This window comes from Vidua macroura, chromosome 5 (assembly GCF_024509145.1).
Source record: "Vidua macroura isolate BioBank_ID:100142 chromosome 5, ASM2450914v1, whole genome shotgun sequence".
NCBI lineage: Eukaryota > Metazoa > Chordata > Aves > Passeriformes > Viduidae > Vidua > Vidua macroura.
This window is the reverse complement of record NC_071575.1, coordinates 8,481,137-8,507,878: the sequence shown is the minus strand read 5'-3', so window position 1 is coordinate 8,507,878 and position 26,742 is coordinate 8,481,137. Positions and strand designations below refer to the sequence as shown.

The window sequence follows — 26,742 nt, the reverse complement described above, 5'->3', positions numbered from 1 at the left end:
TTGGACAGATAAGAAGAGATTGTGTGCCTGTTGGTTTCTGTTTTGGTTTTTTTAACACATCCAACTACCACCTCCCCATAAAGTGATTTATGGTATTTTTTCACAACATGTCTCAAACCTACTTTTAAAATTCTTGCGTCTATTTAAACAAAACAAAACAAAAAAAAGAAAAAAAAAACCAAGTCCAACACTTTTTAACATTATCATAGAAAAGTATTTAAGATAAATGTTTTTTTTTTACTTTTATAATAAATTATTGATACTTCTTCTCTAGAGTTTCTAGAAGTGAAACTATTGCATATTAGTTTTGCATTAGCAATAAAATTATTCTGACTACATGTATATTACTGCTTCCCATCTATGAACAGAATAAATATTTTTGTTTTGGTTCATATTTGAATCATAGGTCATCACAGATTCACAAAATATTCTGAACTGAAGGGTAACCACAAGGATCATCAAGTCCAACTCTTAGGTGAATGGCCCATTCAGAGATCAAACCCACAACCTTGGTGTTATCAGCACCATGCTCTGACCAGCTGAGCTCATCTCAGGTCATGGTCTGAGTTGGAAGGGACCTTAAAGCCCATCCTGTTCCACCCCCTGCCTTGGGCAGGGACACCTTCCACTATCTCAGGTAGTTCCAAGCTGGCCTTGGGCACTTCCAGGGATGGGGCAGCCACAGCTTCTCTGGGCAACCTGTGCCAGGGCCTCACCACCCTCACAGAGAAGGATTTCTTCCTAATATCTAATCTGTCTTTACTCTCCATCAGGGTGAACCCATTCCCCCTTGTCCTGTCACTACACACCCTTCTAAATTTGAATGAATTACAATTGACGACTCAAATAAATTATAGACGTGATCCTTGGTAAGATAATAAAATATCCAAATATGTGATAACTTGAACTTTTTTAGATTTTGAAATATTTAACAATGGGGTAGACTTATTTTAATGTACCATATCCTTTGCCATCCTCAAATTAAAAGCAGAAGTTGCCTGCTCTCCTACAGACTCTGCTGTGTGCTCTGCCACTGCTTTCCCAAGGTAAACTGGAAAAGATACTGTTATGTGTGTCCCCCTGGGCAACAGTGCCAATGAGGATTTATCACATCAAATTCTAGTACTTAAATGGTTATCAGTCATACCTCATCTTCCACATCTGCTGCAGCAGTGAACTTGAGCACAGCTCCACATTTCTCTTGGAAACAGTCTGCGAGGAAGTCAGCATGTCTCACAAACACATTCATTTCTTCACTGCTAACTGAGTTCTTGTCACTTACTTTCACTATCATCAGCTCTAACAAAGTAACTCTGGAGACAGAAAACAATTTGTTAGTCAGATTCATTGAGCCACATACAATTATCAGTAGAATAAGCAGTAGTTAAAAATGATAAAAACAATTGTCATGCCAGTAATAGAGAGGATTTTTAAAAATTAACAAGCTTCATGAATACTGGCAATCAGTTTCTGTCTGCTGTGTTTTTTTTCTGTACAGGATTAATTTAATTCATCACTCAATTAATACAATCTGGCCAGACAGTCAATATTTTTTTCAAGTCTATTTCAATTTTTATTTTCTTATGTCCTAACAAAACATTACTGAGATTGCACATTACCTATATCTAAAATTTCCAGCAAATCAGCTCTTACAAGCTGTTAAGCATAGCAAAATAAGGACAGACTATTTGACAGTTTCTGTTTGAAAAATACAGGTTTTCCCAGCCCTTGCCTTGCTCACAGTCCATCACTAACTCTTCCCCACAACCCCAAACCAATTCTGAGACCAAACAAGGAAAATAAAAATTGATATGCACACTCTGTTCTTTACAGTCATTTTGTAATTGTTACTAGAGGGACTAAGCAAATCCAAGTTAATCACTCATGTACCAGTCAGAGATATTCAATGTATTAAGCTGGCAAGTAACGAGGTACGTAATGAAGCTGTTGTATGAAATCTACTTGGGCTGGGATTTTAACAGCTTTAATGTTATTTTATTTCTAATATTCTTTCATGTTGTCAGGCAAACTAGAAGTATTTTGTGGAAGCAGGACTTGGACATAGCAGAGGCCCTCCTACAGGTCCCTGCTCCAGTCCAGCACACAGGGACTGGTGAAGTCTCACTGTCATTCCCTCAAACTGTAGGAACACTGTTTATTGAATGAATTCAAAAGCCAGCTCAGGATTTTCTTCCAGTGGAATATTTGAAATTCAGATGGAACGACTGACATTTAAACATGTGGAATAGCTCAAATGCTTTTTCTTTTAAATTTACCAAGCAGGTTGTCAGAAGAGGAAGAGAAACGTCTTTTTTCTGTGGAAAAAGCTCAGTCACTGCTTTATTAACCTCCAAGAAGCCACCTCTATTAATCACAAAACAACTACTTAGTCCTTGCTAAACTGAATTCTCAGTGTCATTAATACAGCTGCATTAAACTATTATCTGAAGGAGGACAAAAAGCTTTTTCAAGACGGCAGCACAGAAGTGCTGCCGGCACACCTGGCAAAGGGCAGACTCGGGGCAGGAGGCTGGAGCAGCCTCTCTCAGGGGCTCTGCTCATGGTCTGTTTGTCCTGCAGGTTACAGCCAGGTGCACCCTGCCAATCTCCAAACAAGCAGACTCCAGCTCCCCAACACCCTGCACTGACCAAAGGCCTTCCCATTTGGCATCCCATACAAAACCCCAAGCCCATAGATCTGTCATTTGCTCCTGACACAGGGCTAGACTTGACACGTCAGTTTTTACCAAGTTTAGAATCTTTCAAGCATATGCTCAGCTAAGAACACAGGCTGGTCATAGACTTGATGAACAAAGGAATTATTCCAGTACTTCAGTGGGTTGACCCTGGCCAGATGCCAAGCACCTACCAAAGCCACTTTCTCACTTCCTTCCCCTCTCCTCCCCCCATCAGCTGGACAGGAGAAAACTTCACAAAGGGTTCATAGGTTTAGATAAGGGCCATGAGAGATCACTTATCAAATACTGTCATGGGCAAAACAGTCTTGAAATTGGAAATTTAATTTAAATTTATCATTAACAAAATCAGAGCAGAATAATGAGAAGTAAAATAAAACCTTAAAAGCACCTTCCTCCCACTCCCCTCCTTCCCAGCTCTATTTCCCAACCCAGTGGTGAAGGGGGACAGGCGATGGGGGTTATGCTCAGTTTGTCACCCACTGTTTCTCCTGCTACTCAAGGAAAGGAGTTGCTCCCCTACTGCACCATGGGGTCCCTGCCACAGGAGACAGTTCTCCATGAACTTCTCCAGCATGAGTCCATCTCACAGGCAAAGATCCCTGTGAACTGCTGCAGTGTGAGCCCATCCCATGGGCAACACTCCCATCAAACTGCTGCAGCATGGGTACAGTCTTTCAGGGACAGGCTGCTCCAGCATGGGCTCCTCCTTCCCACGGGGTCACGGCCTCCTCTCAGGCATCCCCCTGCTCTGGCAGGGGTCTCCTGCACAGGCTGCAGGTGGATCTCTGCATCCCCCATGGATCTCCATGGGCTGCAGGGGCACAGCTGCCTCACCATGCTCTGCACCATGGGCTGCAGAGGAATCCCAGCTCCAGTGCCTGGAACACCTCCTCCCCTCCTTCTTCGCTGACCTTGGTGTCTGCAGAGTTGTTTGTCTCACATATTCTCACCCCGCTCTTCTCTGGCCGCAATTACAACTGTGCATAAACTTCTTTTTTCCTTTCTTCTTAAATATATTATCACAGAGGCTTTACCACCACTTCTAATTGTCCCAGCCTTGACCAGTGGCATGTCCATCTTTGGAACTACCAGGAATTGGCTCTGCCAGACATGGAGGAAGTTTCTCACAGAAACCACACCTGTAATCCCCCTGCTACCAAAACCAGGCCATGCAAACCCAAAACAAATACTATCTCCTGCTTGACAGGATTCTAGTCAGCACTTCTTGCACCAATAATCCAAATAATAAATGTTTAAAACTGACATGCAATCCTTCTGTAAACAAGCTGGAGAGTCATTATACTTCATAAACCCCATTAAACAGATTAAATGGTTGTGAATGGGGATATTTTCTTGCACTACTCTTTCCCTTGCAATATGAACGGATGCCTTTTTCAACAACTGCAGTCCTTCTTTAAAACACCACCTGAATGCAATTTCTTTTGAAGTTTTCTGATCTCTTTAGGCATTCAAGTCAAACCATTTTCCTGAGTGTTCTTCCAGGCACAGTCATTCAGGACATGCCCATATTTCCCTGAATTTCAGGCAAGTCTTGCCATTCAGTCAGTAGTTTCCTGAGAGTGCAGTGCTTTGTTCTGGTGCAAGTTCCCTTACATTCTTTTTTTCTATTGTTTCTCTCAGCTTTCTTTCAAGATTCACCCTAATTTTTCCAAGTTAGTCCTCCCAGACAATGCAATTTGCCTATTTCTTTTACATGATCTCACAACTGTTCAGCCATTCAAATGACAGCATTTCCTCCTACTTGCTTGCCTGCAGCTAAATACAACAAATATGACAACTGCCAGTACCAGCTGAATTTTTGCAACACTCAGTTCAGTATCTCTAATCTAATTCTGTGTATTATATTTACAACTATACTTACTTTTGGAAATAATCATGCCATGTCATCCTCCTTTTCTTTAGGCACTACTGAGGGAGACCTTTTGTGAATCTCTTGCACTTTTTTCTCCCCTAGCCAAATTCAAACCAGTTCTTCCTGAAGCTGACTAAATTGGCATAAACTTAGAACAACCACTATAAGGTATCTGCAGTCATCAGTAAAACAAACTTCTGTTTCCTGTAACTTGCAAATAAACAACAGAATTCAAATGCAATTTAAATCTGGAAGCTCATTACTGCACAATAAAATGCTGCCTCACTAAGCCTAAAAGTAACAATGTAAAATTATATTGATTTTCTTAGCATCAAACAATGTTTGCATCAAATGTTATTTGTTTATAACCTCTTAGCATGGGCCAGACATTTGGGACATTCTTCCTCTGTGACTTAGGCTTCTCCTTCCTTAAACACTTCCCTGACAGCAGTGGTTCCATGAGACAAATTAGGCCCTTCCTCAAAACTTTCACTTCTTTCGTCTTCAAATGATACTTGCAAGCATCATATTAAATGAAAACTGGTAAATTTGTAAGCAACTGTAGTTCAGTGCTACCTTCAGCTACTCTGTGTCTGTGAGCATTGCCAGGTACAAAAGCATTCCAAGCACTGACAATGGCAGCCCTGTAGCTGAGCATTATCAAGAAGTGGTGCTGCTTACAGGACTTGAGTGTCCATTTCCTGGCAGGCAATTCCATCAAAGGCTGCATCCTTCACTCAGGACACTTCACCTGACAACACTAAAATCAAACCTAGAGATGCAAGTACTTGAGCATCTTAAAAACGCATGAAGCTATTCAGCTGCACTTTTTCATGCTGTTAATTAAAGCAAAACCCCTTCTTGGAAGGGACAACAACAGATGTGCTCATTTTTGAAGACTTTATAATTAAGACAAGCAAGGCATGAACTTAGTGTGTCCATGTTCAAGGCTAACTTGGATGAACACAAACCACGCTTTTTCTAAATACTTCTGCCAAATGCCTGCACACACATGCAGGAAAATCTCAAGTCTGGCAAAGAATTCAAGAATCTACACTCTTTTACCTCAATGGCCATATCCTTCTACAATAATCTCTTCCAGAGAACCAACAGGCATTGTCACAACACCATGCACTTCTCCAGGCCAGAATAACACTAAAAACCTGATCACATTGACACACAGGATTTATTTCAGGCCATTTGCACACTCAGGCATGCAACACATTAAATTTGTTAGGAAATGAAAAGAGAAAATTGTCCAGAAGGCAGAAATTTTATTTTAATTGAAAATTCAAATTGCTAATCCTTGTACAAGAACTGCCTTGAGGCAGGCACCATGGAACACAAATGCACTAGATTTCAACAGCAGGAAATACTTTGAATAGTGCAAATACTGTGAATAGTGCAAATAACTGTGGTTGCATAGCCATGTACACTCTGGGCATGCCAGGCAACTGCAAGCTTTGGGAGTCACCACTAATGGACATATTCACAAACTTCCTCAGCACAGCTAACTTCATTTCAGCAAACACACTACCTGTATTTACTGTGTGTGACAGAGGATACTGTACCTGAGGGCTACCATATATTCATGAGCTGCAGCTGCCTTCCCCAGACACCTCAATACCATTCTTCATTTCTAGGACTTGGTCAGCCTCACAGGACACCCAACACAACAATGCTTGCAGTGAAGACACCTCGTCTTATTTTGAAACAATGAATTCCCTATGCTTTGGGATTTATCACTACTTTTTTCTCCAGTTCATGACAGTCAAAATGTTTTTATCTGAATTGGATTTGTCTCCTCATGTATCTCGAAAGAATGCATTCTTAAATACACTAACACTGCCTAGGAAGATGCCAAGGCAGGGTATTCTTCTATAGCTTGGATGCAAAAAGATTATTTCACAGCACTTCCATATGTTTGTCAGGAAATTAAGTAGTGTCCAATTTCTAACACACTGTACTGTGATTATGTCTTTGAAAAACTTAATGGAGTTGACTGACAGAACTCTTGGGACTAATAATAAGTTCAGCAGATATGCTGTAACTGGTGATCCCCTGTGATCATCTATGTCACGCCTACACCAAAAGCCTTTGAGGAGAGGAATCTGTACTATGCTGAGACCTTTCCAGAAACTGGTTACACCTACTTTTAAATACAACTGAACACCCTAACCACCCTGCACTATCCTCAAAGGTGTTATGAAAACATGCAAACTGCCATTCATGATATTCCCCAAAAGAATTCAATCTAGCTCATTCACTTAAAACAGTTGCACAGCACCTACCTCCCAGTACACTAAGCACACAGCTCAGCTTTGTTCCCACTTGGTCATCCTAAATTATGGAGGAAAACAGTATTTCCGTCCTTACCATTCCCATCCCATCCCTATACAGTAATGGTATTTTATTTACAGTTCAAACCTATTGCATATTCTTTCTTTGTCTGATATCCTTTCAGTTTTCTAATAATCTCCAATCAGTACCTGAACCCTGACCCGTGGTAACACTGGAAACAACACAAAACACAGAAAAAAACACAAAGGCACTGTTTCATTTAGTGCTTTGTCTTTCACCTGCAAAAACTAGAGAGGAACTTGCAGCTTCCCTGGGTGGATGCAGAACAACATAGGCACATTAAACACATAAATGAGACCACAAATCTTCAAGCAGTTGAAGGAGCTGTAGAATTCTAGCAGTGTTTCCCAAATTTGATTGTCTTAATAAAGTATCTTTTTTAATCTTCCTTAATTCTCTATTAAAGCAATGAGCACTTTTCCATTATAGCAGTGGTCATTTCCCATCAATTCAGCACACATTTACTCAAACACTTGAAGGAAGCTGTCAATGCTTTTTCAAGGTGAAGGTTTGTTGAAGCTTTTCAACAGTGGAAACATTAAAGACTAAGTAATCACAGGCATCTGCTCATCTATGTTTTGTAGGTTCTACTAACCAGTATGAGACACACTTCCATCTTTCTTAAAGCCTTCCTCTTAATTTCTGGACATAACGGCAGAAGTATGAAGAGCTGAGGACATTTCTAATCGAGCTGTAAAACTCTGCAGGGTGTGGTGCTCTTATGAAATCAAGACCCAGGCATGAAATCCTGTCCTTTTTTGTGTGTGAAGTATTTCTTTACCGAGTAATGGCGCCAACCTGGATTCTGCAACCCTACATAAATCACTGCCAGTTGTGGCTAAGCTGTAATGTTAACCAACCAATTTAAAACCATTACTGACATAGAAACATGTATTTAGAGATTTTGTGCCAACTATGAAACCACACAGTTTTTCAATCATGTGAACAGGATACTCTATATGGAATGCTAAATACTAAAAGCCGCATTGGTTTTGGGGTTACCTTTCTTGATTGCTCAGTTTGGCATAGAGGGCTTTTACCAGCTCTGGACATTTCAGCAAATGTTCTGTAACAATCAGGAACCTAAGGGAAAAGAAAAAGAAAGTCTTATTTGAGCTATAAAAGCAGTATCCACATTTACTTCAAAAGGTGCTGGTTAGTTTTACTTAATGTGTGTTGTGCTTTTGGTCTTACTCACTAATAGATACAAATTGGCATAAAATAATTGCACATTGTCCTGCAGTTTTTTCCCTAACATAGGAATGACCATTTCTGTTCAGCACACTTTTACTCACATGCTTGAAGGAAAGCTGGCTGGAGTCTTAGGCCAGCTATATACACCACAATTCAAACAATGAAACACTCATTCAATCGTTTATGCATCTAAGCAAAAAGACAAAGTTCAAGCTTGAAAATTATTATTCTATTCATCACAACACTGTCTGTAAGCCCTAACAGTCAAAAAAGTGCCCAAATAATATATTGATTTTTCTTCAAAAAAGGAAATCTAACAAAGCATCAAAGCAAATAGGAACTTCTTTGTCAGATGCAAGGCAGCAAAGTACTTTTCTCAACTTCAAAAACATATCCTCCTTGTGTAACAGATGCCTAAGCTAAGAACCAATTCTAAGTCCTTGCTTTACAAGGCAAGTAGATATAGAATCATAGAGTCTCATATTCTGGAAGGGACCCACAAAGATCATCGAGTTCAACTCCTGGTCCTGCACAAGACACCCCCAATTTTAACACAAGGATCTTGCCAGTCAAAATACAGTGAAGTATATTCTTTAATAAATTATCACCGCCTTCCCTTTCTCACACCATATTTGGGGCTTCTGTCTGGAATACAAAAAGACCAACAAATGACTAAAAGTTGACAAACCGGCCACTGGTTCCCTCTTTCTCTTCACCAAAATGTTGCAAGGGATCTATGATACCAACCTTCCTCCAGAAAGAATATCTTTAAAAACAATCTATCCAAAACTAGCAATGGCTCATTCTTTCTTCTTAATACTTTCTCTGGAAAATATGGTCAGTCTTGCCCTTGTGCTAATGCCAGTATTTTCATTGTTTGCTTTCCCAAGCACCATCCACAGCAGTCCACAGCAGGTGACAGTCATTTAATTTCAACCCAGACTCATGCCCTCAGTTATGGGAAAAAAACTAAGTAGGTAGAAGTATTTAGCTCTTCAAATCACATGCTCAGGAGCACTAGCAGAGATATTTATGGTGCATAGGTACACTCAAACTAGATGATCCATTTTTAAAGTCGCTTGTCTAGGCTACAATACTTACAAGTTAAGTCTCAGAGCATCCTTTGAGCTGATGAAGTTACAGAGAAAGAACAGCTAAAATAATATTAAAATCAAGCAATTTCAATACTCCCTCCACCTCCTCCCTAGTTTTCCCTTTACTGACAGCCTTTATTTTGCATAGCCATAATCCATCACATAGCTAATAAGAAGATCACAACGAAGCCTTCCAGCTGCAACGAAGTATTTACTGGACGAATACTCAATGCCAATTGGGCAAACAGGAGAATAAGAGGTCCAAAAGATTAATAGCTATTATATTTCTAATCCTGACTGTGGACTTAGCCAGCATCTGATTCAGTTACTGAAAACTTGACATTTTTAAGAGGAGGAGAAAGAAAAACTATTTTCTGCTGTACTTCTTTTTACTGATATTTGTACATTTATTCATTAAAAAAATATGCAGAGGTGTAATCATCAATTTAAAATTGGCATGCTGAGGAGTGTAATATTGATGTAAGAGTTTTTCAATACAAATTTCAAAAAACACAAAGACTCGCCCAAAGTCAGCAGCATGAATGTATCCAACTGAGCTGTACAGACTCAGCTGTAACACCCAAGTTGAGCCATCAGCAGGGCAGTCAAGGGGAACTCTTTCAGAGTTCCTGAACTAACATGTCGCAGCCATCCACAATTAAGCCTTCAGAACCATCACAACCAACTTCATTTTCCATGGATTTAAGTACAACCACAAACTTTTGTGGGGAGCTGCAGAAGAAAACAGCACAGATCAGTGCTGTGCAGAACACAGAACTTGGCCTAAGAATGTACAGACTTCAGATAACAATGCAGTAGAGTAAAAAGTGCATTTGAGGAGATAGCCTGAAGCTCGATTTTTCTATTTTGCAATTGGAGCTATTTAACTTAAAAGCTTAATTTTCATGTTTAAGATTACGCTGAGGAAACCTTCTTGCCTACTTATCTTATAATTAAAAAGTGATCAATAATTATCAGAGAAAAAGATCTGCTTCTACTAGATTCATGCTCCTGATCACTACTGCAAAGTGGAAGGCCCATAGTTCAGCTGCTACTTGAGTCAGTGCTCCTGTATGTCCTCACATGCATTTTGCACATTCTGTGGACTAGACCTCTACTGCTTGAGGGGCTTGGAATATTTTAAGACTAAAATTTCTGATTCTTACCTTCTGGTTTCATGATGTGATGCAACACCTCAGAAAACAAAAAGCTCTGGCTGTCCCATCCCTGGAAACATCCAAGGCCAGGCTGGACAGGGCTTGTGGGATAGTGGGATGCGTCCCTGCCCATGGCAGGGAGTGGAAGGAGATGAGCTTTAAGGTCCATTCCAACCCAAACTAGTGTGTGATTCTGTGAAGTATCTGCTTCTGTATTTAAGTGTCCCTTTTACCTTATCCACTTTCTGCACTACTGTATTATGAAGAACAGAGCATGAGCATCATCACCAAGAGATAAAAGAACTAACAGTGGAGTAAAGCACTTCCAACTCCTTCACCATGCCTAGCAATTTTGGAGGTAGCTAAGCAAGGATGCAGCAAATTCAATGTACTATCTTTAGTCCTCCCAGCACTCCTGTTTTTCATTTGTGGCACGGGAAAAGAAGAGGAAAAGTAAGATCATCCACAATTCTGAAGTATAAAAAGATATTCAGTTTTGGGTTACTGACTGAACATGGCATTTCAAATGCACACAAAAGGCTTTGGTAGGAGATTTAAACTCTCTTTGGGGGCCAATAGCAGAACCACAGGAATAAACTGAAGACCACTGTAATTTAGTGAAGGAAATCGCAAAAATTAAAGCTGCTATGCAAGCGTAACACAGTAAGAAATGAATAGTGTTAAATATGCCAATCTTCTCGACTCTTTAAAAATTGTTTGGCTAAAATCCTAAAAAAATCAAGTGCTTCCATAGTAGATAAATACAGGAGGAGATGTTCAAAGACTTTATAACAGCACAAGGGCTGTATTGTACCAAACTGGAGTTCCAAAGCAGCCAAGACAAAGTGGTATGAGCTACATTTGCACTCAGTATATTCCAGATGGCCACTAAGCTTGCTCCAATCAAAGCTGGGTGTAAGCAATCAACTTTATCATCAAATGCCATGCTCCATATTAAGTTGATTATATCCCATTAGCAAATTTAGGTAACAATTTCCTCAGTGTCAGAAAAAGAGGAAGACAACCCCACATGTTTTCCACATACAAAGAACAAGACATGGCAATTCTTTACTTGATCAGCAACCTTCTTTTTAATCTCAAAACCAAAAGCATTTTTCATCACCCTACAATAAGGCCACTCTATCCAAAATATTTAGTAAGAACTAAATAGCTCTCTTTTTACTGTAATTTACCAAACAAATGTAATAAATCATCCACATTTTGAAGAAAAGTAAAGAAGAATGTTCAGCTACTTTCAGCCAACCTTCAAACTCTCATCACCAGCCTTTTTAAATGCTAAAAAAGTAATATGCCTCATGAGGAATTATTTGGAATCAGAACATATTTTAGAAGAAGCATATTTCATCCTTGCACAAGAATAGAACACTACCAAAACCATTTAAATAAACAATTACAATTATAAAGCTATTCAATTACAAATGGAACGTGTGCTGTCATAAAATCACTAGAAAAGAGGTAATTCACCCCATTCTCACACCAGCACTTCTCACTCAGAAGGAGAATAAAGAAACACATTTTCATATGGAAGGCTTGGTCCTAGTATCAAACATCACAATACTCCTCTCCTGTGCTGAACCAAGCACAACAGTCAACATCCTTCCATCTTCCAAAGGCATTCTCCCAATGAAAGCATCCTCCCTACTGGCCATGATAGCCCCCACCAAGCAGACTCTGAGGTCTAGAAGACTAAATTCAAATTATGTGCCGTATTTCTCTGATTCAGAAGACACTCCCACTGATTTTGACAGCTACATCTGAAAGGCACTAAAAAGAGATTAAATCTAACTTATATGTAAAACTGAGATAATTTTTTTTCTGAAGAGTTACCAAGAAATAAATGGAAGATGATTAGCAATGGCTAATAGCACTTCCTGCTCCCCCCTCTCTACAATATACACAAGAAGAAATAGGTGACAAGATAATTAAATGTATGAGGCTGAGCTTTGAAAGACTGAGGAAAACTGTGCCAATTCACTCCTACTGCAAATAGAAAGTAGAAGTTACTCAGATCTCTAAAATTAAGGAAACTTTTCCAAGTGTTGGTACTATTTAAAACCACAGCTGAACTTGGAACCTGCAACGTAACTTCAACCTTCCTGCAATTAAAATATAATTACCTTCTGGAGAACAGAAGAAGGGAGTGGAGGGCATCCTAAACTGTCTGACAGAAGAAACTGAGTTGCCAGCCCAATGAAAAAAAAAAAAAAAGTTACTTCACCCCCTACACCCCCACACCCCAATTAAGCAAAAAGAGCAGTACTGAAGAGTTCTATCCTTGCCTTTAAATCTGTGCCCATAGGTGAGACTCCTTGCCAGAGGAGTACCAGTTTCTGTCCACACACATTTCCGTAAGCCAGGACAAAAAACCCAAAGGCAAAAAACTGGGGAGGGGTAGCCCCACATCCTAATCTTTACAGTAATCATTGAGCTGTGGTTTCAAAAAGAGAAAGTGGATGTTCAGCAAAACTTACTTCAATGCCAAACAGCTGACCACACTCCTAATATAATTTTTCTGAAAGCCAAAAAGCACACTATGCCTCTTATTTTAAAATGGAGGACTTTTGTCCTTTGCTCTTCAGGAATCAAAAATACAACCTGTTTTTCCTAACCATATTGGCTGAACTGCCCCATGCACACACTTGGAAAAACTGATAACACAAGCTATACTCTCATCTCTAATGGAGCCACCAAGGTATTTCTAAACTAAACAGCTTTTAGAACACACATTGATCTTGGTTAGGATAAATTACAATTTATTTTTTTACTACTTTTTCTTAATTATTTTTAAAAGACATATATTTTTCCAGATTCACATTCTAAAATTGATCTCATGTGGCATTCTCTGTTGGTTTGTCTTCTAAATTACTGTACCTTCTACACTGTGTGACATACTTTGCCACTGATTAACACAAAATCAAGAGGGAGTGAATGTGGATGTACATGGAAACACAGAGAAACAACTTTTGAAAGGCTCCACAATCTTCCACAGCCAAAGGCTCTCTGCATGTGTTTAGGAAAAGCTATTACCGAAAAGAAAAATAAGACAGAGCATTTATTTGGAACTACATGGGAGTTTGTACAGAGGGCTCTTCAGGTCTCGGTAGGATTCACACAGAAACAGAGTAGAAAATACATATCAGTTATTGAACAGTTATAGTCAGTTATATTCCAGCTTTGTTTCCTAAAGGATGGATATGTCCAATTTCTTGACAGCATCTTTTGGTGGGAAGTGGCTGTTGAAAGCAAGCAGCACCAGAACAAGAATCAGCTTATGGAGCAGGTTTGCTTATGTGTTTAAGATATTTAAACATTAACACATTTAAACTGTTGGAGCAAGTCCAGAGGAGGCCACAAAGTTGATAAAGGGACTGAAGAACTTCCCTTACAGAGACAGGATGACAGAGTTGGAGTTGTTCAGCCTGGACAAGAGAAGGGTTGTGACAGAGAGTAGGTTCAGATTAGATATAGGGAAGAAATTCCTCCTATGAGGGCAGTGAGGCCCTGGCACAAGGTGCCCAGAGAAGCTGTGGCTGCCCCATGCCTGGAAGTGTCCAAGGCCAGGCTGGACAGAGCTTGGACCAACCTGGGAGAGTGGAAGGTGTCCCTGCCCGTGGCATTGATACCAAAATCGGCCTGATAGAAACTTTCTAACACAGGCATTCTTTATGGCAGCGCTGGGGACCCAGAGGGATCCCTCTTTCAACTGAGTGCCCCAAACATTAGATGAACATAACTTTTATCACACACTCTGATTACATATTCATGAGCTATTTCCACTTCCTTGACTTGACACAGTCACACCCCTTATTAGAAGTCCTTATATGGTTCTTTGGGGGTCTGTCTTCAACATCCAGTGTCATTTTTATGTGGCTGTTCCTTGACCCCCACTTTTGAGTAAGTGCAATATCATTGTTTTCCATGAACTTCCACTTTGTCAGCCCTGCAGAACCGAGCTGGCATCCTGCTTGCATTGAGCATGAATTCTGTTTTGTCTGTTTCTCCAAGGCTACATTGGCTCTTATTCAATAAGAGTAAAATGCTGTTCTGTTCTGCTATCCTTATCAAGTGAGTAAAATGCTGCTGGGTTCTACTTGTTCTTATCAGCAGGGAGTTGGAACTGGATGAGCTTTAAGGCCCCTTCCAACCCAAACCATTCTACAATTCTTTATATTCAATTATATAATAATAAATTCTTTATATTCAACTCTTTATATCAACAGTTCAGAATTAAATTTGTGTATCATTAGAGATACTTCGGAAAAATGGAAGATACATAGAAAATAAATTACTGTCACACAAGGGCTAGAAAACCATGCTCATCTCTTTGAACAGAAATATAAAATGGAAGAGAGGGATGGAAGAAGCAGACTCAAAAGATGCAGAAAAACCATTAAGAGTTCAGGAGACAGCAGCTCATTTTGTAAAGAACAGCATGTTTTCTAGAAGACAACTGCACAGCAAAGAACGATGGAGAAGATAGGATCAGTTAATTAGGGTATGCCAGAAATCAGATCCAAGAAAGGAAGCAAACTTGTTTCTGCAGAGTTAGTGTCTTTGAAAAGACTTACACTTTGAAGTACGTTCTGTATCATCATACACCTTGCAACTTTCCAAAGCAGGAAGCTCTGGGCACTCTCCACAAGCCCAGCTACAAAGGGGTACGAGCCATTCAGACAAATATTTTTAAGAGCCTCAGCTGGAATTATACACCATCTGCTTCCTCAGACCAATATGCCATTTTAATATGCCATTCAGCATCTAACATTAAAAATGGCAGACAGCAATATGTAAATAATCCTGGAGCTGTTGAGACGATCAAGCTTCTAAAAGAGAAAGAGAAGGATGCATCTGTTCTTAAATCATTAGAATATTTATTAAATGTGTGCACTACATTCTCCAGCTTCACAGATTTCAGAGATAGAAGTATTTCTGAGGCTGACAAGTAACCACAAGCTTAATGAAATGAGCCTTCAGACCACCTGATCTGGAGAAACACGATCACAGAAGAACTGAACACAAAATGTGACCAGGGCATTCCTTAGAAAACTGACTTCCTCCTTTACTATTTCTTAGCCCACAGCACACCACAAAAATACTTAACTGAATGTGTATCACTCAAGAAACACACTTAGATGTGCATCACAGCACTGTTACCTCTAATTCTTTCAAGTTCAAAGGCAACTTTTTGTTATGTTGTCAATGTACAAACATTTTAAAACTGCATCAGTGCTTAGTCTAAAAATTCCACTATGCTGATCTGCAAAACAGCTCTTCTCTGTTTCAAAAACTGCTTAGGAAGTGAATGACTTGGCTTTCCATCACTGATTAGAATCAGAAGTTGCTGAACTGAGATCTTTTTTCCCATGACCCACCCCTCTCAGGTAGCAGAGCCAACACCTCAGATATTTCCTCTTTCCTGACCCAAAATCTTAGCCTTCTACCAAAGGTGCTTGCATTCCTGTGACGGGTGAGGAATAAAGAACACAAATGTGCTAGCAGAATGGAGCAGTGAGCACTCCATGGAAGAGACTACATTTCAGCCAATGGTCTTAAATCCAAATATTTATCCAGGATATCCTCTCTCTGTCCTAAGAATTCACAGCAGCAACTGCAAAAATAGTTTGAACATCATAGTTGTTTACTTGTGGAATGCATTGGGTACTGTCTTAGAGGAACATTAACTTCATAAATTTCAGTGAACAATAAAAGGGAACAAAATAATGAATAGAAGTTCTGCCTATGACCAGAACTTAACTAGTTATTCAAATAAAGAGTTCCAATATCTAAAACCAGCAATTGACAGCAAGAAAGCCCAGTCAATAGGAAGAATAAACACACTGTGGCAGTCACTTCTTACTTGTAACACGAAATCAGATGCTCCAGCTCAGAGACAAAAAGATAGGCAGGAATTAAGTGGTACTTCTAACTTTAGGTAAGAACGTCTTAATTTAAGTCACTTGTGAGTAAGGATTGAGCATAACCACTAAGAATAATCTGTATTTCAGTCCAGTCATATAATACCATAGAATGGTATTATGTGCACTTTTGCCAGCACTTCTGCCAGCTGTGGCACAAGAGACCCAAACGTTTCCAACGGGACATTCACCCTCTGCAAATGCCACAGCCATGTAAATTCCTTTCAGCAATCCTACTGGGATGTAGATATACTTCAGTGAGAGCTGAAGTACAGCTACAAATTTTCAGTGTTAGTCTGCCCCTTTTTCATTTCGAGACTACTCTGAAAAGAGACCATTTCCCATCCACATTAAACATCCACAGTAGAGGTAAGACATTTTCATCATAACATCAACTGAATCTATTTCACACTAGAGAGATCAGGGAAATGCATCCCTCAGCATTTATTTTGATCCTGCATTTATTCTGCATTTACCTTCAAAACATAAATTTGCCACTACGACTTTGGTATCTCAGTCAAAACAAATTTCAAAAATTAAGGATAATCAGGATAATTATCTGAAAAGCAACACTTATTGACAGATGACAAAACTAAGGACTCAGTTTGTCACTTTTGAAACTAAAGTCTCATTGTCTGACCCTAAACTTACATTTTACCTCTTGAAAACTATTTATGTCATAAACAAATTGCCCTTGCCATTAAAAAAGCCCAGCCACAAACAAATTTTGGGTCATTTTTTTCAGTACAAAAGCAAGCTATAAAATGACATTTACTGTTCATTCAATCATCTTAAGTCTGTGTTGAGACTTTCCATACCACTTCTAAAACACCAACAATTCTTCCTAATTAAATTTTGAATTTAAACACGACCTTAAAGACAATGCTACAAAAACATACAATTAATTATTCTCCCCTTGGAATGCATGGTGTAACAATTAGCTGAATGTGCATCCTTGCTATGTAGGGCAGCACATTTATCAAAGGCATAACTGACAAAAATATTTAGAAGAATGGCCATTAGTAAAAAATACAAAAGTTATTTAAAGTATCTTAACGTATGAAATGAAGATTCACAAAAAAAGTCTTCCCGTTTTGCATAAAAATGACTGCATGTTGCGGTAGAAAGCAGCTGTATTAAAAAAGGAAGAAAGGAAAACCCCCAGGTTTTATGTAGCATTCCCAAGCAATAGACATACAAGTCTTCCTAGCATGACCTGTCTGTGAGACCATGATTTGAAAATTCCTCTGAAAACCAGACCATGATTTGAAAATTCCTATGTCCTCAACAAAAAACGGAGTCTTAATTTAGCAACAATCAAAAAGAGTCATGAAACTACCATGGAAATTATTATAAACTACTAATTTCTAATTAGATCTTCATTTACTACTTTGCAGTGTCACAAGTTTAGACATTTTAATACAGTGATTTACACCAGAAAAACACCTAATTAAGAGGTGAGAAAAAAAAAATTAACGATACATACGACCACTCAGAATCCAATTGTTCTTTGTAGACTCTCAGGACATGAAGAGCCACAGTCAAGTTTCCAGGATCCAGCAGTTCTCTCACTCGCTCTGAATTCAGGCAGGTGAACAGAACCATGCAGCAATAGGTGACAATTTTCTCATCGCTGTATGTCAGACATGTCCTTCAAGAGAAAATAAGGAGTTAAGGGCAAGTTGAAATGGACCCTGGAAAAACAGAAAAGGGGCACTGAGCTTGCTGAGTTGCCCTTTGCTGTCTTTTAGAGAACGAGTTTGTCATTGCCTAAGAAGGATAAAAGCCACCTGCAAGGAAAAATATCCAACTCATAGCTGAAGGTCAAACTTTACAGGAAGTCTACAAAACTAATGCTAAATTGGAACTGCTTTTCTTACCGTAAGATCTTCCTACACTCAGTGCTGACAAGTGGGCTCCAAAAACCCATGGAGAATGAAATTATCAAATTGAATCAAAGTGCATTTGTTACCAGCTTACTACAAAAAATCTGGCTGAACACATCAACAATGCTGCTATGTGTCTGCACAAAATAGCTTATGTAATATTTCCTTACACGTATGTCATCAAATCCCCAGAAAGATATTCTGGTGAGTTTAGAAAGGGGATGGAAGGATTGAAAGAGATGAAGATTAAGGAACTTTTATAGATTACATCTGATCCACCAATACTGACAGATCTGCACAGCAGCAACAGGAGAAAAGAAAATGCTGTGTTGTTGGAAATGAGTGCAACTACTTGAAAACACGTCTGAAATAAAGCTTATGTTTGAAGCTCATCATTCGAAAAAGTTTTCTTCCAGTTTCTGTTAAATTAATTCAATTTACTGATAGTTTAGAACAAGCAGGTTTTTAAAGGTTCTGACTCCTGTGGTTGACTAACAAAAAACATCTACAGGATATGGTCTCAACCAATTCATTCTCACCAAAGTTATTTTTCAGAGTTTCACAGTGCTAGCAAAGGCACAACTATCATGTACAAAAGATTTGAATACAACCACAGAAATGACACTAGAAAAAAACCCGCATCCATGCTTACAAGAAGAGATCTGGGAAAGCACACTTCCAAATGCTATTCTGGGAATCTCCATTTCCTGCTGCAATGTTTCCAAGAAACTGAAGACTACAACGAAGAGCTGAAAGAAACCCAGAAAATACGTTAACAAGAATTCAAAGCAACACTAATAAATTTCACAAAAATGGCATACTTCAATATTCCAGATACAGACTACAGAATCCATCTCCAGGAAGCTTTAGGTGCAGTATTTCACATCTACTGTACATAAATATTTGCATTTTCTCTTCTAATACAAATAATTTTAGTATTTTAGAATTACACCCAAGACTTGTCTGAGTATTACACACTGGCTACTAGTGATTACAAGAACTAATTGGCAGGTTCTTGCTTCTCACATTATATTCTGGTTAGCTGGACAAATCATTATAGACGATTATGATGTGCTCAATATCTTCCATTCCAGAATTTCTATCCTAGAAAAATGAAAGCCAGCTCTCCAAATATCTCTGCCTCCATTTTTGACAATGAATTTAATATGGCTGATTTCTGTTCTTACTCCAAAGGATTTCTTTTAGCCTCCTCTCAATATAGGTATAAAATACGAGAAGATTTTATTTCACCACACAAGTTAATATCCTAGAGCAGCCACCAAAAGGTGTAAAGTCATAAAACACAACAGCATGAACCCAAAGATTTCACAGAATTAAAACACTTATTTTGTCCTTATTGACAGCTCTCAATAGCCTGACCCTTATTAATAAGTTGGCAAAGAAACTTGAAATTACATGTTCAAATTCAGTTTAACACATAGTACAAACAACAGCCTAATACATGTGGAGGCAGCTAGTATTGCCAGGTTCTGCAAATCTAAAATTAGGTCTCTTGGAAAGGTGCTGTGCCAGCTGGCAGCCAGATTTTCTAAACAGGTCTGGGCATATGTCCTCTTGAGAACAACAAGAAAGCAAGTCTAAAAAGTGGTCACTTGGGCTTAGAAAAAAGTAACTTTTTTTTTGTCATATATATATATATATATTTAAGCCCAAAATATATATGTATTCCCCATAATGCATCTTGAACTATATTTGCCTCTAGTTATTAAGATCTCTGTCCTCTCCCCCTGCACATCTGCACCGGTTTATTATTTTCTGCTCATCACTGTGCTTCTGCTTCTCCCACCCATCTGCTTCCCATCCTGCTGACTAAGGAGTTTCTGAAGGACAGCAAGCATGGGCATGCCAGCAGACATTTTATGGAAATACTTCCCTGCTAGGAAAAAAAAAAAAAAAAAAAAAAAAACAAGGCAGTAAATCCTAGGAACAGGGTATTATTTCCCTTGGTGAATTCCTTACCTATATAGCAATAACAAAGGAACATAAGGTTGGTTGACTATATTCCAGTCTTTCCCTGAAATTTGCTTGACTTTTTCCAGCTATTACACCTTGGTTGTTAGAGATTAGTCTGTCCAAAAAGTTCTACAGACAAAGAAAAAATGTTCAAGTTCTTGTAAAGTTACCATTCTTACTGTAACAAAGAGGAAATGCCATGAACACATTTATAGTACAGTAATAAATAGCTATGAATTTCAATATTTGTGAAACCAACCAACATTGCCCTTGTCCAACAGTGATGTCCTGAACAAGGAAGGAAGATACAGGAAAAAGGGACAATTCTGTGGATGCACCCATGGAAAAAAACAGTTTCATCACTAAGTGCTTGTACTTGACCAGAAACAGTTACGATTTTTCTTTTAATTAGAGGACACAAATCAATATATGGGCAAGTGGATATTCTGTAACCTATCACATCTATTCCCAACTAAGCAGAGAAAGAGGATGCCTTGATAATGCAACATTTTGCTGTACAAATACTCTCACATAAAGAATCTCAGCAATTTGGAAGATGTGATTCTACAAACAGAAATGAGCACCCAAGGCAGCCAAGCAAAGCACAGGAACCAGGTCACACACCATGTTCAGCAGTCACAGATAGAAAGGCACAGATGAAGAGGCACAAACAGCATGAAAAGCCACCATGCCACACCTGGAGTAGCTCATCACAGCATGTTCTCTGAACCACATCACAGCAATATCTGTATGGCTGTGTTTAAAAAACTGACACCTCTCCCCCAGAGCTCTACAGGTGGTGGTCTTGGAATACATAAATGTCTCATGCAGTGCTTCTCTCCAAATATAACTCCATGGAGAATGTACTAGCCTATCACCAAGCTACCAAGAGACAGGCAATTTTGATAGAAGCACTGAAAATCTGTACTATGGTATTTATGCTTTATGTAAGAAATTCCCCAAAAATCCAACTAGAGAAGTTAACTCACAGCGAGGTGTGTGTGTCAAAAAATGCAAACACTGCCATAAAAGGCAAGTATTGCATTTTGAACTATGGAACTCTTCTCTTAGCATTCAATTTCTATGTTTTTCGTTTCTGTTTTACCTCTATTGGACTTGACTGCTGCAACATATGATTGAAGTATGCTTAGATATCTGTACAATACAAATCCTGCTTTTCTCCTCTTTAAGAATTTCTTCATCATAAACTCAAAGAACTAGAATTATCGAACTTGGAAAAGACCTGTAAGATCATGAAGTCCAACTGTCAACCCAGCACCATCAAGTGTACCATTAAAGCATGTTCTCACCTTTTGTGAATACCTCCAGGATGGTAACTCCACTGCCTCTCTGGGCAGCCCATTCCAATGCCTGCCCACCCTTTCCATGAAGAAATTTTCCCTGATCTTATCTAATGTGAACTTCCCCTGGCACAAGTTGAGGCAATTTCCTTCCATGGCCCTTCCATGTCCTTACAGCAAAAGCAAGAAAATGTAGAAGCTCATGAAGACAGACTTCCATTCTGCCATCCAATCAATAAGCCATGAGCTTTCTGAAAGGAGGGAGGGGAAAAGATAAACAAAAAAGAGGGGGAAAAAAAGACAATTTCACTTATCCCTGAAAATGTACAGACTTTTACAAAGCTAGAAACAATATTCTTAAACAACTCTGTAGCTATCAGCATAGCTATATTTTACTATAAAAAAAGGTTACTCCGTGTGTGGTCAAGAAGAGTATTTTTAACCTGATGGTCAACCACCGGGAAATTGCATGTATAAGATGTAACTTCTGATACACAAATCATCCCTGGAACTGAAGAGATCTCCCCTCACCAAGATTTCAACAGCTCCTGTAAAAGTGGGTGTTCTTTAGCAAATACACAAATTACATGTTGCTTTCACACCCAGTCTGTAATGGCTTAAGGAGACTTTTCTAGGTTCTACAAAAATAACCTCTTTACACAACAGGGCAAAGGGCACAAGTAGAAACACTGACTCTTCACCTAATGAATTCTGGTACCTAAATGTTTGTCTGCATGTAAACTGAACATTCAGTGACAAAGGTGAGATAGCTGATACCTGTATGAATATGGTTTAAATGCACTCCAGCAGTTCAGTACCTTCAAGATCACAGCTCCCTTTCTTCCTTTCAGTCCTTTACTATCACAAAACAACTGAGCCAGACTCCAGTGCATGCTTTTCATTTAATTATTATATTGACAATATCTCATTTAACTTACATGATATGGTCTAAAGGACCACAGTGGCTCATCTGGTCCCATCTACCTCCTCCAGCAGCACCATCCCAGAGCACAGGACACAGGATTGTGTCCAGAGGGGTCTGGGATATCCCCAGTGAGGAGACTCCACACCCTCTCTGGACAATCTGTTCAGTGCCTGGTCACTGCCCAGGGAAGAAGTTCTGCCTCCTGCCCAGGTGGAACCTCCTGGGATCAGTCCCTGCCCGTTCCTCTGGTGCCATTGCTGGGCCCCCGGAGCAGAGCCTGGGCCCTGCTCGGAGCCCTCCCTGCACACAGGGACACCCAGGCCTGAGGGCCCCTCTCAGCTGGGGCTCCTCTCGAGGCTGGACAGCCACAGCTGCCTCAGCCTTTCCTCATCAGAGAGATGCTCCAGTCCACACAAAGACATCATTTCACACAGTGCCATCTGCATAATCAGATTGTGTATTAGATGAAAATCAAAATCCCTGAAGTTCTTGAGGACAAAGATTTTAAGCATTAGGATTTTGAAATTCAGTATTTGTTTCCTTTTGTTCCACAGGGTTAGAACAGGAGCCCACAAACGTGCTCAGCAATCATTTCAAAAAACTTTGACAGCAACTGTAGAGGCTTAAAACAGTCCTAAGAGACTTCCATTCTCTTTATTTGGGTCAGAACACAGTGATAGTTGTGAGTACAAGCCTCTGCCTTTACTGGAGTTATAAAACAAATAGAGGTATAAAATAGATCCAACCAAAGCACATACAAAACTATACAACATTGCTTGTCAGATTACAAACATAAGACTTACAAACTTGCATCTCTCTTAATGCTCTAACCAGTAATAAGGCAGGAAAAATAGAGCTGGAGTGCCCCCTCTGCACTGTGGCAGACACAAATCCTAGTAAGTCCCAGGACCACATCCCAGGCTCCCAAGAGCCTGCACACTTTTAGAGTCGCCTGTGAGCTTTGCAAATCTAAACTGTGGGCTGTGAGCTGTCATGCAGAGCAGCTCTGGCTGTTTGTACATAATGGCAGAATGCTTTGTGATAGACTGCCTGTCCCGGAAAAATAAAACCTCCTACTCAGCATAAGGTGTAGACCTCTATTACTATAAAATGTGAGTTTCCACCACTATCATCCGGTCATTGACTTGTTTCCTTGTGGCTGCAAGTTAAAGCAACTTCCAGTCATAAAGAGTTATTTGCCTCTTCACCACCATGAATCATACCACAAATACTGATGAAAATGTATTTTCCTTGGAAAACAGTCTGTCTAGACTACTGAAATTGAATGTACAATACATATATGGGCTCTGTCATTTACTGTTATTAAAATAGTACTTAGTATTTTATTGCTGTAAATAAAATTATTGTCTAGCTACCTTTTATATTTTCACCTTGTTGTTACTGCACTAGCTGCCGTGCAGACTAGTAACCCATTTTTACCATCTGCGGAATACCAAGAATGTTGTATTTAGTCAGTTTCTGCTCACCCTCCCCTCCATCTCCTCCACCTCAGAAACAAAGTTGCACTCTTTTTTTTTTTCTTCCCCTTTAAAAGTGCCAACTCTAATTTTAACAGAACACTATGTGCATTGATTGGACAACCCTTGTGTCCTTGGAAGATAAATGTCTAGGCAAAATATCAACACTGTTCTGACTAAAAAGGAGAATTGGATTAAACGGCAAGTAAAATTCTCGTCACTCTATTAAAAACATGGAGTTACAAATAAATTAGAAGGGAGCTGGAAGAAACCATCAGACCACACATCAAATTAGCCTCTGATGCAAATTAAGTTCCAATGAGGTCTCATAATGGGAGATTAAAAAAAAAATTGTGCATTTACTAAGAGTCAGTTTGACAGACCTCTTGAGATCAGGTTCAAACCAATGACTCATACAGCACTAACAAGGCTTATTAAATACAGCACTAGAACAATTTCCTCTATCTCCTGTTATTTTAATTGCATAATTTCATTTTTAGAAAGTAAACATAAATGTGCTCATTTCTTTAACAAATTATCTATTAAAATCTAAAGGCATATCAAACCGGACTCTTGCTACATCCCCACAAGTAGCAAAAGCACATGCCTGAGATTACTCTCCTTATGTGAAGTGAAACACTTTTAAGTGCTTGCAGTCCTGGGAACTACCTTTATTAGCTTTCTGCATGCATTAGGATGTAAAATCTTGCTCGTGAATCAGCCCAAAAGCTGAGCCTAAATCTAATGCAATGTCTCTTTAAAGATCCTGCAGCAGTGAAATCAGCAAGTTTGAAGTACTGGGGAGTCTCAAACCAGGCTTAAACCATACCAGGAAACCAAGAAAAATAAGAAGGACTGGCCACCCACTATGCACTATTAGTGGTATCTGACTGTGAGACACACTCCTCCTACATGATACTTTGCACAAGTCTGAATAAAAAAAAAGAAGAAAAAAAAATTATTAACATGTAAAGTACTAACCAAGGTTATGAGCAAATTTCTCCAATTACTTTTGATACCATACTGTGTATGTTGTTTCATTTAACCCAAAATTTCCACTGAAGTGCTTATATTTGCCCTCAAAGAGCTGAATGAACTTTTTCTGTAAGTCTGTGCAAAGAGTATCAGACTTCCCCCCACTTACTTGTACCATTTATATTCTGTACCTGGCTAATAAATGGACCACAGTCCTTTTGGAATACAGAATTACTCGCAAACTTACACTTAGTATTTTTACTTGCATAATCACATTAATGTACAGCAACAGTTTTAGCATCAACCTTTTTGGGCATTACCATTTACTTTAATACCTGTAAAGGCAGCTTACCTCTTCTCATTGCCATGTTATAGTCCTGTTTGTACCACAGGTGGTATATGCCCAGAGGATGGAAGAAAAGGAAAGAACCCCATGTGTCTCACAAACTTTCTTGATGTCTCTACACATCATGGAACTTGGCAATATTCCTTAAAGAAAAAGGGAGACACACATTTCTCTCCAGGCCAAGAGCTGCTAGCAAAAAAGGGTGCTGCAGAATGGGAAATAAAAACCTTGTAGCTTTGTGTCTGGAAAGCCATGGTTAGACAACTCCCTCTTTTCCACCAGAACAATGCTCCTGTAACTGGAGAGCATGGAAGTTGTGCCATGGCAATAATAATCAAACAGTTGAGAGAATGTCCTACATAATTATAACCACTTGGATTTTTATCCCAACAGGCAACAGATGACTCCCATTGCTCCCTCTGCCCAGATCTTCCTCTAGCTTCTTTCCATCCCCCTTCCATCTTCACTCTCCCTGGAGGAAAAATTATAGCCCCGTTGGGGCCTCTGGGAGACTCTTTAGAGGGGATATTTCCTCTCAGCACATGTGAAAAAGAGTTAAGCTTCTTCTCCCAGCTTTAAATTTATGATGCTCTGTCTTTAGGAAGCTCTCTGCAATTAAAAGATTTGTTTGCCCCTTTCTTCCCACCTTTATCTTGAGATCCTAATGTTCCTGCTGCAAAAAACATTGCAACCATCTTAAATCTAGGGATGTTTCTGCAAGGTTTGATTCACATATATTTGTGTAGAACAGAAACCTGCCTCATTATGAATCTTGCTGACATTATTTGCTGGGGTAGGGTAGGGGACACTAAAGAGCAAGGAAGGAAGGAAAGGACTTACAGAACACTGTATTTAGAGATCCACAGCAATATAGGCATTACCATTCATTTCAAGCCTCAACCAAAGTAACCAGAAACCATTCTAATTAAATAGACATCAGCAAACTCCTATTTCCTTTGTGCTCCAAGTGGATATCAGTCCACATTATAAAACCACTATGCATGTGGCATAAATCAGCAACATCTTGGCAGGCTATACTAAAAAGCCTCCAAATTGCAGGAGCAGGAAAAAAACAAACTAGTTCTACACTGTCTAAAAGCTGAACCAGCAATGAGACCAGGGAAGCCCAGAGGGCAGCCCACTGACCTACTAATTGTTCTGACTTAGAGACATTTCCTCAGGTTACTCTCTCTCCTAGAAGAAGAAAAACTATTTACAGTGACACTCAGACAGTCACTGCCTCTGCCTCCCAGTACAGCAATCAAAACATCTTTTCGTGAGTACCACGAGAAGGACAGTTCTGACCACCAGTACAAGTATAAAACTGCTGGAAAGCACCAGCTTTTTAATCACTATTTCAAAGTCTGTTTCCAATGCAAACCATGCCATCAATACCTGACAGGCAAACCTCATTAGGCAGGATCTGGTCTGTAGTTCAAATTGTGCCTCCACAAGTTGCTGCAATGGAATATTTTCATACTCACATATACACAGTCAATAAAATAATTCAGTTCAGCACAGCTTAAACAGAGAAAGACAACTT

The 26,742-nt window shown here is 39.3% G+C and overlaps 1 protein-coding gene across 3 annotated transcripts in view; it reads right to left on the bottom strand.

Moving 5' to 3' along the window:
• Positions 1-26,742, bottom strand: part of ATXN10 (ataxin 10) — a 91,241-nt gene that overhangs the window by 47,295 nt on the left and 17,204 nt on the right. For all 3 annotated transcript variants that reach the window (XR_008437345.1, XM_053978803.1, XM_053978804.1), the window contains exons 4-7: positions 18,853-18,949; positions 17,801-17,965; positions 7,936-8,016; positions 1,148-1,313 (exon numbers count right to left, since the gene is read on the bottom strand). Coding sequence is in view for 2 of the 3 variants with exons in the window: in XM_053978803.1 (XP_053834778.1) it covers positions 1,148-1,313; positions 7,936-8,016; positions 17,801-17,965; positions 18,853-18,949 (509 nt within the window). In the remaining variant the exon portion in view is untranslated. The remainder of the gene's footprint in view (positions 1-1,147; positions 1,314-7,935; positions 8,017-17,800; positions 17,966-18,852; positions 18,950-26,742) is intronic.